This window comes from Sinohyriopsis cumingii, unplaced genomic scaffold (genome assembly GCF_028554795.1).
Source record: "Sinohyriopsis cumingii isolate HCF-2022 unplaced genomic scaffold, ASM2855479v2 utg000349l, whole genome shotgun sequence".
NCBI classification, from domain to species: Eukaryota; Metazoa; Mollusca; class Bivalvia; order Unionida; family Unionidae; genus Sinohyriopsis; species Sinohyriopsis cumingii.
In genome coordinates, this window is record NW_028315889.1 from 2,966,795 (window position 1) to 2,980,105 (window position 13,311).

Below are 13,311 nucleotides of genomic sequence, written 5' to 3' on the forward strand. Positions count from 1 at the left end.
CCAAATATTCCTACTCGATTTTTCTTTCATGCCAAAAGATATTGTGCATGGTAACATGAATAGACTCATAAAAGAAACTTATTGGATTCATAAATTGGATACTTTGTATCCTAATGGCCTTAATGCCAATGCACTATATAAAATTGTATATAGATATATTTTAAATTGATATATTGCATATCCTTTATAACAATATAATCATATGTATGACTGTTTGTCTCTAGTGTATTCTATTATTTTAGTTTAAGACCACAGAATCGTAACATAAGACAACACTCTAACAAGAATAAATTTGGTACTTTAGAAAGAGGACACGAGTGAAATATTGAACGAAATATGAAATCAATCCAAATAATATAAGATTCTTCTCTTCTCTCTATGACTGCAGACGCAACAATAACTAGAAAACTGGGCTACAAGCAATAAAGACAGCCTGGCATACTTTGCCAAGGCAGTTATGATCACTGTATATATTAAACGTCTTTATTTATATGGTTAGTTCTAAAGCGCATCACAACATTACACCTACAACAACATTACAATCTGATGATTCATTTTTCTGTAATATAGCAAGTTATCGTGACAAACAAAGCTGTATTTTAAAAAAAAAATTGTGATTCTCCGTGTTTGCAGCCATGCTCAAGTCCTTCCAATCTCGTAATGAGGTCAAAGCCGACTTGCATTGACACCATTGCTCGTGATCTGTCACTCGAATTTTGATCTGTCCGGATTTACTTAACTTGCAGCATTGGCTCTTATCCTGTGGAGTGTTCAGTGTGTGTGTACGTGTCCGGATGATGCTGTTGAGGAAGTGTTCGGTTGTCTGGAAACGCTGACACAAAACGTTCAAGGGAAAAATATTATGGCCGGGATGGACACAAACATCATAAAGGAGTACTGCAGGTACATGTTTATATTACAAAGGGGGGAGGGAAGGGATATATTATTTCCCATCAAGATGATTGAATACAGCGAAATAAAATCCTTTGGTGATAAAGATAACAGAATATTATCTGTTTACATACATACATACATATATACATACAAAACTGGTACTAACAGCTGCCTCGCTTGGCGTTCAGCATTAAGAGGTTAGTGTTAGGACTGGTCGGCCTGGTGTCAGGATAATGTGACTGGGTGGGACATCATCATACATGTCTGCGACATGATGCCCCAGTGCTAGGCATTACTATAAACTGTGACACTGCAGACATCGCAGCAATATGACTGAAAAATTGTTAATGCTACGTTAAAAATCCAAATCAAACATACATACATAATACATACATATATACATACACACACATACATACATACATACATACAAAAATGGTACTAACAGCTGCCTCGCTTGGCGCTCAGCATTAAGAGGTTAGTGCTAGGACAGGTCGGCCTGGTGTCAGGATAATGTGACTGGGTGGGACATCATGCTACATGTCTGCGACATGATGCCCCAGTGCTAGACATCACTATAAACTGTTACACTGCAGACATCGCAGCAATATTACTAAAAAAATTGTTAAAGCTACGTTAAAACTCCAAATCACACATACATACATACATGCATACATACACACATACACACATACATACATACATAACATACATACATGCATACATACATACATACATACATACATACATACATACCCTAGCGCTGAAAACCATTGGGCCCTTTTGATGGACTGATGGCACAGACGACTGTATAAATCAGTACAGAATTTAGAAAAAGAATGTGCAAATTTGAGAAGTCTCTCCCAAAACTGGCTGGGCCAAATATTTATATTCACCGCTTCGGTGGCCTAGTGGTTAGAGCGTCTGCCTCGGAAGCGGGGGAGGTCGTGGGTTCGATCCCCGGTCGAGTCATACCAAATATTTACAAAAATGGTGCTAAATGTTTGCGGCATGATGCCCCAGTGCTACACATCACTATAAACTGCCACACTGCACACTGTAGCGATATGACTGAAAAATTGTTAAAGCTACGTTGAAAATCCTAATCTTTCTCTCTCTCTCTCTCTCTCTCTCTCTCTCTCTCACACACACACACACACGTGAATTCATATGAACTGTATCTGGGTTACTTTTCTTGGAAACTGATCTGATCTCTGCAATTATACATGCCCATGGACACATACATGCATACATTTCCCTATTCATAATTTAAGTTATAACAGAGAGGGAGAGAGAGAGAGAGATAAACCAGTAAAGTATTTGCAACATGATTTGCAGAATCATCAATATATTTCATGTTTAAGTATTGTCTTATTTTGTATAACACGAATCGAACATACAAAAATTTAGCTCTGTGCTAAACATCTAAATGAAGCAGTATTTCGTGCAATTGCAAAGACTCCCCCACCACGCACCCCTAAACTAATGGTGATCTGCTATTCTGCGTGTTTGCAGGGGCGGCGTATTCAACGAGTCAGTAGAATGTGCAGAGAGAATATTTGCCAAGTGTGAGGACCATAAAGACAAAACAATTCTGACCAAGTTAGCCAATCCCAACCTATGGAGAAAAGGATTCCAGCGCTTATGTGGACACCTTGAACGTACGTCTTGCTCAAGCTCATTGGAGCTCATATTTTCACGCTTTGTACAGTCTTGCTGGAACAGTTAGGCTTTTAATTTATTTATGATGTTGTTAGTTAAGATACGTAAATTTCCAAATTCAGAATGAACATAACATATATATATCCTGAGATCTTGAAACTAACTATCCAATTAACTAGCTAGCCAACTAGCGCTTGTACTTAATCATTCACATTTACTCACTTGCTCACTCGATAACTTTATGCCGTATTGTCACTGGGGGATTTTGAATTAAATCAGTGTTTGTTAAGCTCTACCAGTGTTAAAATTCGTGAAATTTGCTTGACGAAATATGACACTGACAATTGTGTGGAAGTTGTGCACGATAAATGCAGACACATGCTGGTTTGAAACTTGATTTAAGAAAAAGAAATAAATGTATTTTGACTACCTGTGATCTGTACATGGTCAAATTTGGTGTAAAAATTCTCAGTTACAAGCAAGTCACGCTTAAATTGCGATAAAGGAAATATTAATAATAGTCAACATAGGTAGTTGTCTAATTTCAAATTTCACATTATTCATGCATAAATGAGGTAAGCATTTACAGAACTTGAACTATGCTTCTTAGTGATTAAGTTTTTTAGTTTTTTCCCCTCCATTTTTTTCGTGTCATTGAATAAAGTATTTGTATAGCATTAAGAAATATATGTGTATGCATTCATAGCAAGAAAGTATTGGAGGGGAATTTTATTCACTCTTCAGAGATTTACTCCCAATGGTATTGTTATAAATTTAAAATATACTTACGAAATCTCATGAATTGTGCTGGGAACACTGATACAGTTCTCAGATATTGATCTGATATCGACCAGAATCTTCTGATGTGACATTGTTCGGTACATTCATATGTATGTATGTATGTATGTATGTATGTTTGTATGTGTGTGTGTGTGTGTGTGTGTGTGCGTGCGTGCGTGCGTGTGTGCGTGCGTGTAGCGGTGATTCTGGGTGGTGTTGATTGGCGGATTGTACCCTTTTTCCAGGTGTCCGCTTTATTCGGTTCTCGTTATCTAGGAGATGATCGCCCTCGGTGTTATTGCCCGAATCGAGTAAATATTAGCATAAAGCGACAGAATTATAGAAGGAATAAATAGAGATCTGAGAAGATATATGGAACAGAGTGACGCGGGCACCCGTACATGCAAAAAAACAACAATTTAATCAATTACGTAGACATCTCTTCTTTCTGAAATAAATCTTTCACCAAATTTCAAACACAAATATATGTATATAAATAGCCTATCTGCTTTAAAAGATAGAATTGGTTCATCATATAATCAAGTGAACAATCGAAGTCATTGACTTGTACAACTTCATAATCTGCTGATTTCCAGTCCACTCCAGCTTCACTGTGATGGTTCCTCTAGGTCATTTCGCTTTTTCCCTTCTCCAGCCTCCCTGCTGTCTCGCCTCTTTTCGGCCCTCTAACTTCGTGTGGGTAGGTGGATACATAAGTACTTAGATACGTAGATACTTGAATCAGTATGTATTTGGCTACGTCAGTAGATGCTTCAGTGGATACGTCAGTGGAGCTATTTCCCCTTCTAAAATAAACAGAGAAGCAACCTAAATCTTCTGTCAGATCATTACTCCCCTCTCGTTATGTCAGATATCGTTTTATCGGAATTCAAACAGATACCAAAGACTATCTGGTCTAGTTAAACATGGCAGACCTCAAACAAATCTAGTTTCATAAGATTAATGTACCTCCTAATGGCTATTTCATCACTGATTCCCATTAACATTACACGAGACATAACAGCTCGTTCACGTCTCAATTACACAAATGAATGAATTATATGACTTAACTACGTTATTTTCAGCGAGTACACACATTTGAGTCTTTAGCTTACATGAAATCATCTAAGATCGGTGAATTCAAAACGGACTATCGTACCTCATATCAACTAAAGTAATGCACGCAATTCTTAGATTCCTATAACAATCAAGACGACACATTCAAACAATTCGTCAAACTTATATAAAGAAGATAATTGTACGAATTCAGATAGATGAACTCATACCAGTTCTACTCATATCAAGATAATTGATTTCCGGATTCAAACAAATAAACTCATGCAAATATAAGCAAATACATTCAAGCAAATCATTATATTGGTATCAACGAATTACATGAGATTGACGCAAATACCTTGAGCTTTCAAGCTTCGCTAGCTTCTACCGCCAGAATTGTGTCCGTCCACGTTTCAGACGTCCGGTCCATTTGACAAATGGTTTAAGAGAGAATTTCTTCCAAATTCAATCTCGGAGTCCCTTATAATTTCACTCTTGTAGGAAAAATGCAGATTGATTAGACTTTTCGATGGGGCAATTTTAAACCCAAGAAATTTCGTGTGGAAAACACATTCTTTATTTAGCGTAATCAATCAGGATTAAATATATCTACCGCCTTTTATAACTAGGCGCCAAAATTTCAGTCAGCCTGACCTCTAGATTTCCAGATAACTAAGTTTTGTATACAATTACCGAGGAAGGCCTTGACAGAATCAATCTGGTATGGTATCTCACTTTCGTCAAGCTTGAAATGCTTTAATTTGCCGCCAGTAACCAGATTCGTATTGAAGACATTGCCAGGCATTCATTCCTTTGTTGTTATTTTGGGTTTAGCACCATTTCTTTGCGCAAGATAGGCTATACATAGCGGCCAGTATAGGCGGCGACGGAAGAACCCGGGGAAAACCCCCAATAAAGAACCACTGACCCACGGGAAGCAACTGGCAATTTTCTCAGATACCCACACTGATCGAGCCCGAGACTCGAACTCACGCGGACAGAAGTGAGATGGCAGTGATCTGTAAAGGCGAGCGCTTAGACCACTCATTCACTTCGTTATTTGCGTGTGATGCTATAGAGATATTCTTACTTGGCGTGCCTTCACCATGACACATTGATTTGTTACTGGATTGATACGATAGTGTTTCAGGCAGTACTCTCCTCTATTTTCATAATCCGGGTCCAGAAGTGACGCCAACAGAACACAGATTCCTCTGTACACATCCACATATGCATAGCATTACTTGCGTTGAAGCAAATTATAATGTCGTGTACGCACATCCAATTAGTAAATATTTTCAAAGAGTCGCTTATTTTATTTTTTATTTTTAGTGGTATGATTATTACAGTTTTCTTACGCAACGTATTTTTTAAACGTTCAAAGATCAGCGGATAGTGCCCAGTTGAGTTTCCTTAATCAAATGAAAGGTCTGCATAGCAATATTTCAACATGGAAAAGTACTAGGTGCACAATTCCTTCGATTTAATTAATTTACATATTCCTCAGCATAGTACATGATTAAGATAATGTCTATTTGCCACCCTCTTCAAAGTAACTATCACCTGATGATACTTAAAACGTATATAAAGGACTGTATATGGTAATTATACTCACACTTTGTTATTACTTAAAACGTGTATTAAGGAATGTATATGGTAACTATACTTACGCTTTGCTATTTTTAAACCCATTTAAAAGCAACCAAATCAAGTTTGAATAGTGGGCTTTGCAATCGTTTGACCCTAGACCTAAATTTTTGACCTTAATGTGCACAACCGACAGTTAAATCAGTCTTATTGTTCATGATACTATTTGAGGTTCAGGTCAAACAAAAGCCAGTAAAATATTGTGTAGGTCTATGGCAAGATAATTATTTACTTAAAAGTGTACACCAACTGACCCTTATTAGAGTTGTACATCGCCATTTTAATCTTCAACCGCATATCATCTTGATTCGTTAAAGATTAATGTCATAATCATGCATTTTTCCTCTATTGTTATTTGGAAGTCTCATTGTACAGTGTACTGGCACTTAATTCACCTATTACCTAATTATGACCATTTAGGGATCCGGTCGACCTTTATGAAACGTTGCTCAACATTTTAAACAATAAATATTACTCTAGACATGGAAATCTTACTTGAAAATTGACAAATGTAGCATCTTGATTGGTCAGACAAATGTAGCATCTTGATTGGTTAGACAAATATAGCATCTTGATTGGTCAGACAAATGTAGTAACTTGATTGGTCAGACAAATGTAGCATCTTGATTGGTCAGATAAATGTTGCAATTTTTTGCTCAGGTAACTTACGAGTAAGATTTAGAAGCGATACAAGATTTATGACGGACTGGCCGAGGTGGCATCCGTTTGTACCAAAATTAGAACGTTTACAGCAACAAAATAAGTGTTTCTTTATACTTCGAAGAAAATATGGCATCATAATGAAAACTATGAAGATTTATAATTGTTGGCTAGCTGACGATATTAACATTAATATTAATCAAACCGTTGTTTATTAAACAATATTAAGACGGATATGACAAATCTTTCCATCTCGCATTAACTACAGATGGTAGCAACCAATCCAGTACAAGTAGAAGTAGGTTTAAAAGATATTCATCGTATAACGTTATCCAAAGAAGGTAATTTAAACAAACAGACAATAAAAAGCAACCTTTTATTGAAAGGGTCTATATAATATAGGGTTGGATAGCCGTGGTAGCTCAGATGCTAAAGTGTCTTACCCTTGATCCAGGTGTCCCTGCTTTAATATCAGACCAGGCCAGCTAGACTTGGCTGGCTCGGCTTTTCCCTGGGAATAACACTTAGCTCCCATTCCCTTTGCACGACATAGGCAATGACCATAATATGTTAAAAGTGTCGTTAAAACCCACAAAGGCAAACTATACTACACTGGGCCGCTCTTCCTGAAATAAGAAGACACAGATGTATTCATAATGTGTTGACAAACGTGTTGTGTCTGTTTCCAAAACGATGCGGCGATCAGTCGCCCGAGTCATGCTCTTTACTGTGAATGTCTGACAAATATTTCATTTATCAAGTTGTTCAAATTTATTATTAATGATAGATAGATAGATCGAGATAGATAGATCGATACATAGATATATATATAGATAGATAGAGAGACAGACAGACAGGTATATATATATATATATATATATATATATATATATATATATATATATATATATATATATATATATATATATATATATATATGTAGATAGATAGATCGATCGATAGAAAGATAGACAGCAGAAAGGTATATATATATTTATTTATTTATATATGTATTTCTATATATATCGATAGATAGATAGAAAGATAGATCGATAGATAGATCAATAGATAGATCGATATATATATATATATATATATATATATATATATATATATATATATATAGAGAGAGAGAGAGAGAGAGAGAGAGAGAGAGAGAGAGAGAGAGAGAGAGACAGATAGAGAGAGAGAGAGGGATAGATAGATAGATAGATAGATAGATAGGTAGAGAGACAGACAGACATATAGATAGATAGATAGATAGATAGAGTGGTCAGATGCAAGAAACAATAATTATATCGAATTAAACAATGAAGTTTTACTTGTTGTTTTTTAATCTTTTATTACAGTTTATGCCAGATACGACTCCTGCATGTCTGAACAGAATTTGGAGATTGATTCCTGTCTTTTATTTAATGAAAAAAGATATAACGACAGCATGAAAACTCCCGATTCCAAAAGCAAAGTGATCGACAACGTTTGCAGGTATGTTCTTTTATTTGACCCCCAGGCCGATACAACAAAATCATTAAATGTTACGAATTCCGGAGGTCCAAATGCACGTTCTTAAAAGAGTAAAATTATGCGATTCTTTTTTTTTGCAGGTATGTTTTTTTATTTGACCCTCGAGGTGTTACAACAAAATCATTAAATGTTACTAATTCCGGAGGTTCGAATGCACGCTCTTAACAGAGTCAAATTATGCGATTCTTTTGAATCAAGTTATCTTTCTTAAATGTGCGCTCGAACATTCTTGATGCATAATCGAAATTTTCACTATGAAACTTTATTTAAAGTATAAAGGTATATACATAATGTGACCATCGAATTATAAACACTTTAATGTAAGGCCAAAGTAGTATAGGGGGCCACTATAGCCTCAATGGGAATTAGCATTACAGAACCCCCCTGGGCCACTATAGCCTCAATGGAAATTTAACATGGAGAAAAACCCTGGGCCACTATAGCCTCAAGGGAAATTTAACATGGAGAAAAGTCTTGGGCCACTCTAGCCTCAAGGGGATTGAACATGGGGAAAAAAGCATGGGCAACTCTAGCGACAAGGGAAGTTGAACATGGGGAATTGTAACAGGGTCCAGACCTGATGGGTCTATGGAAAGGGAACAGGGGAGAGGGACATAACACACACACACACACACACACACACACACACACACACGCACAACGTACGCGCGAAGACACACACACACACACACACACACACACACATATAAAATAATAATTCGGGGTTAGGCAATTGAAAGTCAATCTCTTTTCGAGAAATAGGAGTGGCCCTGAAAAGGGCCTTTGGATTTATGTTAATATGCCCTTAACATAAAGGGCATCTGTGGCATCTTCTTGTCCTCAAGCTGCGTCTTACAGCAGGGCCATACATCAGAGTCCTCTTGAGGCAACCTTGTCTCTCTATTTAGACTCTTCGTATCCACAGACTGCTGGTGGTCCTGTGGACAACAGTCCACTTGGATCGGACATACATGAGCATGTCCGTCCTGAACATCATTGAAGACACGAGGGTGGAAGATTCAACGTCAGTCCACATCTTGCGGCTACGAGAATAGGTGAGTGAGTGATTGCACTGAACTGCGCTTATTTATAGCGAGAGGAAGGATTGAAACGGATTGAGTTCGTTGACCAAACCAAACACGCGTGACGAAATTCAGTCAGTCCGCATCCAATCGGAAGAGAGCAGTCTGTGACGTCACGTGACCTATATACATTCGCTAGCGCCTGTGCGCTGTCAATCTATGCGACAGTGATTCAACATGACGGAAACTCAGAAAACGATCCATGGGGGTGCACCGACGGTGGATACTACCCAAGGGAACCCGGACTTACTTTCAGAAGCCGTAAACTGGGATTTTGTGGATTTTCTGACCTCGCAAGAATTTGTTCCAGAACCTTCGTTACCATCTTTACCGCACGTGGAGAATTTTCGACAGAGACAGAAAGAAGAATTGGAGAAATTTATACAGAGACAAAAGGAAGCAGAACAAGCTTTTCTGCTACAGCAACAGCAGCAAGAAGAAGAGGTAAGAAGAAAAAAACAGCAAGAAGAAGAAGAAGCAGCAAAGAAACAAGAGGGTGAAAGTCAAACGGTCACGGTACTGTTGGACATTTTAGCGGAGTTAAGAAGTCTGAAACAAATGTATCAGACTTCTTTATCACGACCGAAGAGAATACGACCTTTTCGAGCTAAACACGCTAACCCTGAGACTAAGCCTACCTTACCACCCTTAGTGATTTCAACCCAATCATCATCATCAAAAGTAGGTCTCGGACGTGGCAAAGGCTTAAGACAGTTAAAGTTGATTGCTTAAACTCACCCCTACACCAAGAAAATAACGGCCCTTTTCAGGGCCACCCACTTCTCTCGAAAAGAGATACTATTTCAATTGCCAATAACTCAAAATAACAACCCATTTTACCCCTATAGTACGTGTCTGTGTATGAGTGCGTGAGTGTAGGTTCTTATTTTAAAATCATAACCCAAAGTCACTTACTTTTTATCATTAATGTATTCTGTTATCCATAGTTACAATTCAATTCACAACATAAACACTCTTAAAAAAGCTCATTCACTTCTTTTGTGTCATTATTTACTCTCTCTGTTTTTTAGATTTCTTCACAGGCTTTTCCTCTTCTTCCTCCTCACTTTCTTCCCTTCTTCTTTTCTTCTCCTGTTTCTTTATCTTCACCTGTCTGCTTTCTTCCTCTTCTTCTTCCTCTTCTTTCTCTGAAGAATCCCTCTCTTCTTCTGACTCCTCTTGTTTCTTTTTGGGGCAATCTGGAGACCAATCCTTTTTCTTTACAATAATAACAGGTATCTTGACTTTTGTCTCTTTTAACCCCTGTTTTTCTTTTTTGACGGTCTGGACACTCTGAAGACCAATGCCCTTTCTTTTGACAGATATAGCAAGTATCTTCACTTTTATCTCGAAAGGAAGGAGAGTAGTCCGAAGGCTGGTCTGAAGAGAATTTTCTTATGACCCCTCGCAACGCTCTGATGAAACGTTCCATCTGGCTAGTCTCTTCCATCGTTGTGATCAGGTAGAGAGTGAAATGAATAGTGAAAGGACAAGACACGTACACTTTTATATACGCTGGTCTGCCAGTACTATAAAGTAGCTCCTGGTGTTTAAACTTGAGTCATTTGACTTTTTTGCTTTCAAGATGAAACGATCTAATTCATTTGAGAAGAAAGAAGAAGAAGAAAGTAAGAGGCAGAAACGTGATCTATCGCCTCGTACCAGAGCTGAAGTCTTGGCACAAATTCATGCCAGTGATTTTGAAGACGACATGAGTGAACCAGAATCCAAGCCCTCTCAACCAAGTTCACCGCCCTTAGTTAACCCTGACAAATACTATTCCATTCGAAAGACAGAAAAGCGCTCCTCTAGAAAATTTAGAACCACGGCTTACACCTACACGGTGAAGTTTAAAGATTTCAAGTCCGAAGTACCCTTAGAGAAAGCAGAAGGGTTCATCACCGAGATGTGGGATTCTTTACTCACCGCACTCAAGCGACAATGTCAACCCAAAGAAGACGATCGCTTGACACTATCCATACAACACGATGGTTTGAAGTCCCCTGTTTGGATCGAGTTTAGCAGATCCACAGAACTGACCCCTTCCAAAGTCATGGACAAGATACAACAGGTGCAACAATCCAATGACCAGTTTGACATCACCGATGGAAAAGCCACACTGAAAATGGCTCACGTCTCTCTTCCTCAAGGGACTGGACGCAAAAAGATGTTATTGGTGAACGATCTTCGCAGCATTAAGCGTAGCCTCGTCCAAATTTACAACCCTCATGACCAGATGTGTTTAGCCCGGGCTATCGTGGTGGGACGAACCTATGCCAACAAGAACGACACGGCAGAATGGAAAAGAGCCTGGAAAACTATTCGACAATCGGACCGAGCCAAACAACGAAACGAAGCAGAACTCCTGTTACAACAAGCGGGCCTGTCCAACGACACACCCTGTGGCATTCCAGAAATGCAAACATTGCACGATGTCCTAGCTCCACGCTACACCTTGAAAGTGCACCCTCAAGAAGTGCGCGGACCGCTGTTGTTTCGAGGCCAAGATTTTAAGGATGGAAAATACATTCACCTTTATCATCACGATGACCATTTCGATACCATTACCAATATCACTGGATACCTGGGATACAGATATTACTGTGAGAAATGTGACCGTAGTTATAATAATCGAGAGCAACACAAACATTGCGGATGGAAATGCTCAGGATGTTTGGCCTCTCCACCCTGTCTGAGCGAAGGACCAGTGCCTTGTTCAACTTGTCTGCGCACGTTTGTCAGCCCTACCTGTTACCAACAACATTTGAAGACGCAAGGTTCACAGCAGAAATGTGCTTGTCAACTGCTGAGATTGTGCCCTACGTGTAGACAAGGCATACGTACCAATAATGCCAAGGCACACGTATGTCGAGGAAAGAAAAAATGTCACATTTGTCACCACATCGTGGACTTGGAACATCAATGCTACGTGCAAAAATACCAACCAGAGAAAGAGGATGGTCACAAAAATGAAAAAGGCAATTTCATTTTTTTCGATTTCGAATGCATGCAAGAGACCGGCATTCACATTCCTAATTTCTGTGTGGCTCATCGAGCGTGCGACAAGTGCATTCAAGAACCTATTTTCAGTCATTGCCCTTACTGCAGCAAGATTCCTGGAGGGCGTGAAAAAATCTTTCGGGGACCGAACACGCTAGCCGATTTTGCCCAATGGGTCTTAGACCCCATCGACAAGACGTGGAGCCAAGAGGACATCGAACGTTACGGAGATTGTCATCGTCATGCCACGGTGATGGCTCACAATTTCTCCGGATACGATGGACAGTTTCTTTTGAGGTATTATACGGAACAAGGCACCGAACGACCTAAAGTGACTTTGAACGGAGCCAAAATCATTTCCATGCAAGTGGGACAAGTACAGTTTAAAGATTCCATGAGTTACTTGGCCATGCCTTTGAGTCGAATGCCCAAAACGTTTGGAATGACAGAAATGGCTAAAGGGTATTTTCCACACTTTTTCAATACGGAAGCCAATCAACACGCCGTTCTACCCCATTTGCCTGAGGCTAAAGATTACGACCCCGACAACATGGGTACCGAACAACGAGAAGCTTTCTACGCTTGGTACCAGGCTCACGCCTCGGACCCATTCGACTTTCAGGAAGAAATGCTAAAGTATTGTCGTTCCGACGTGGACATTTTACGGCGTTGCTGTGGAAAATTTCGAGAACTGTTCATGGAACACGGAGGGGTCGATCCTTTGAAAGAAGCTTGTACCATTGCCATAGCGTGTTCCTTAGTGTACAGACAAAGATTCATGCCTGAAAACACCGTGGCGGTCATCAGTCCTCAAACGACCAACTATGTCAAACGTCAATACTCGGTCAAAGCCCTACGTTGGTTACATTACTTGTGCGACAAGGAAGACAAATGGATTCAGCATGCCCGCAACGGAGGGGGCGAAAAGACCATTGGAACGCATTCGGTAGATGGCTGGGACTTAGAAAACCCCAAGATTGTGTACGAGTTTAACGGCTGCTTATTT

The 13,311-nt window shown here is 39.1% G+C and overlaps 1 protein-coding gene across 1 annotated transcript in view; it reads left to right on the top strand.

Moving 5' to 3' along the window:
• Positions 1 to 714: 714 nt before the first annotated feature.
• Positions 715 to 13,311, top strand: part of LOC149774332 (uncharacterized) — a 30,293-nt gene continuing 17,696 nt past the window's right edge. Inside the window, exons 1-3 of the mRNA XM_089945435.1 lie at positions 715 to 903; positions 2,410 to 2,555; positions 8,049 to 8,184. Of these exons, the coding sequence (XP_089801561.1) occupies positions 863 to 903; positions 2,410 to 2,555; positions 8,049 to 8,184 (323 nt within the window). The 5' untranslated portion in view covers positions 715 to 862. The remainder of the gene's footprint in view (positions 904 to 2,409; positions 2,556 to 8,048; positions 8,185 to 13,311) is intronic.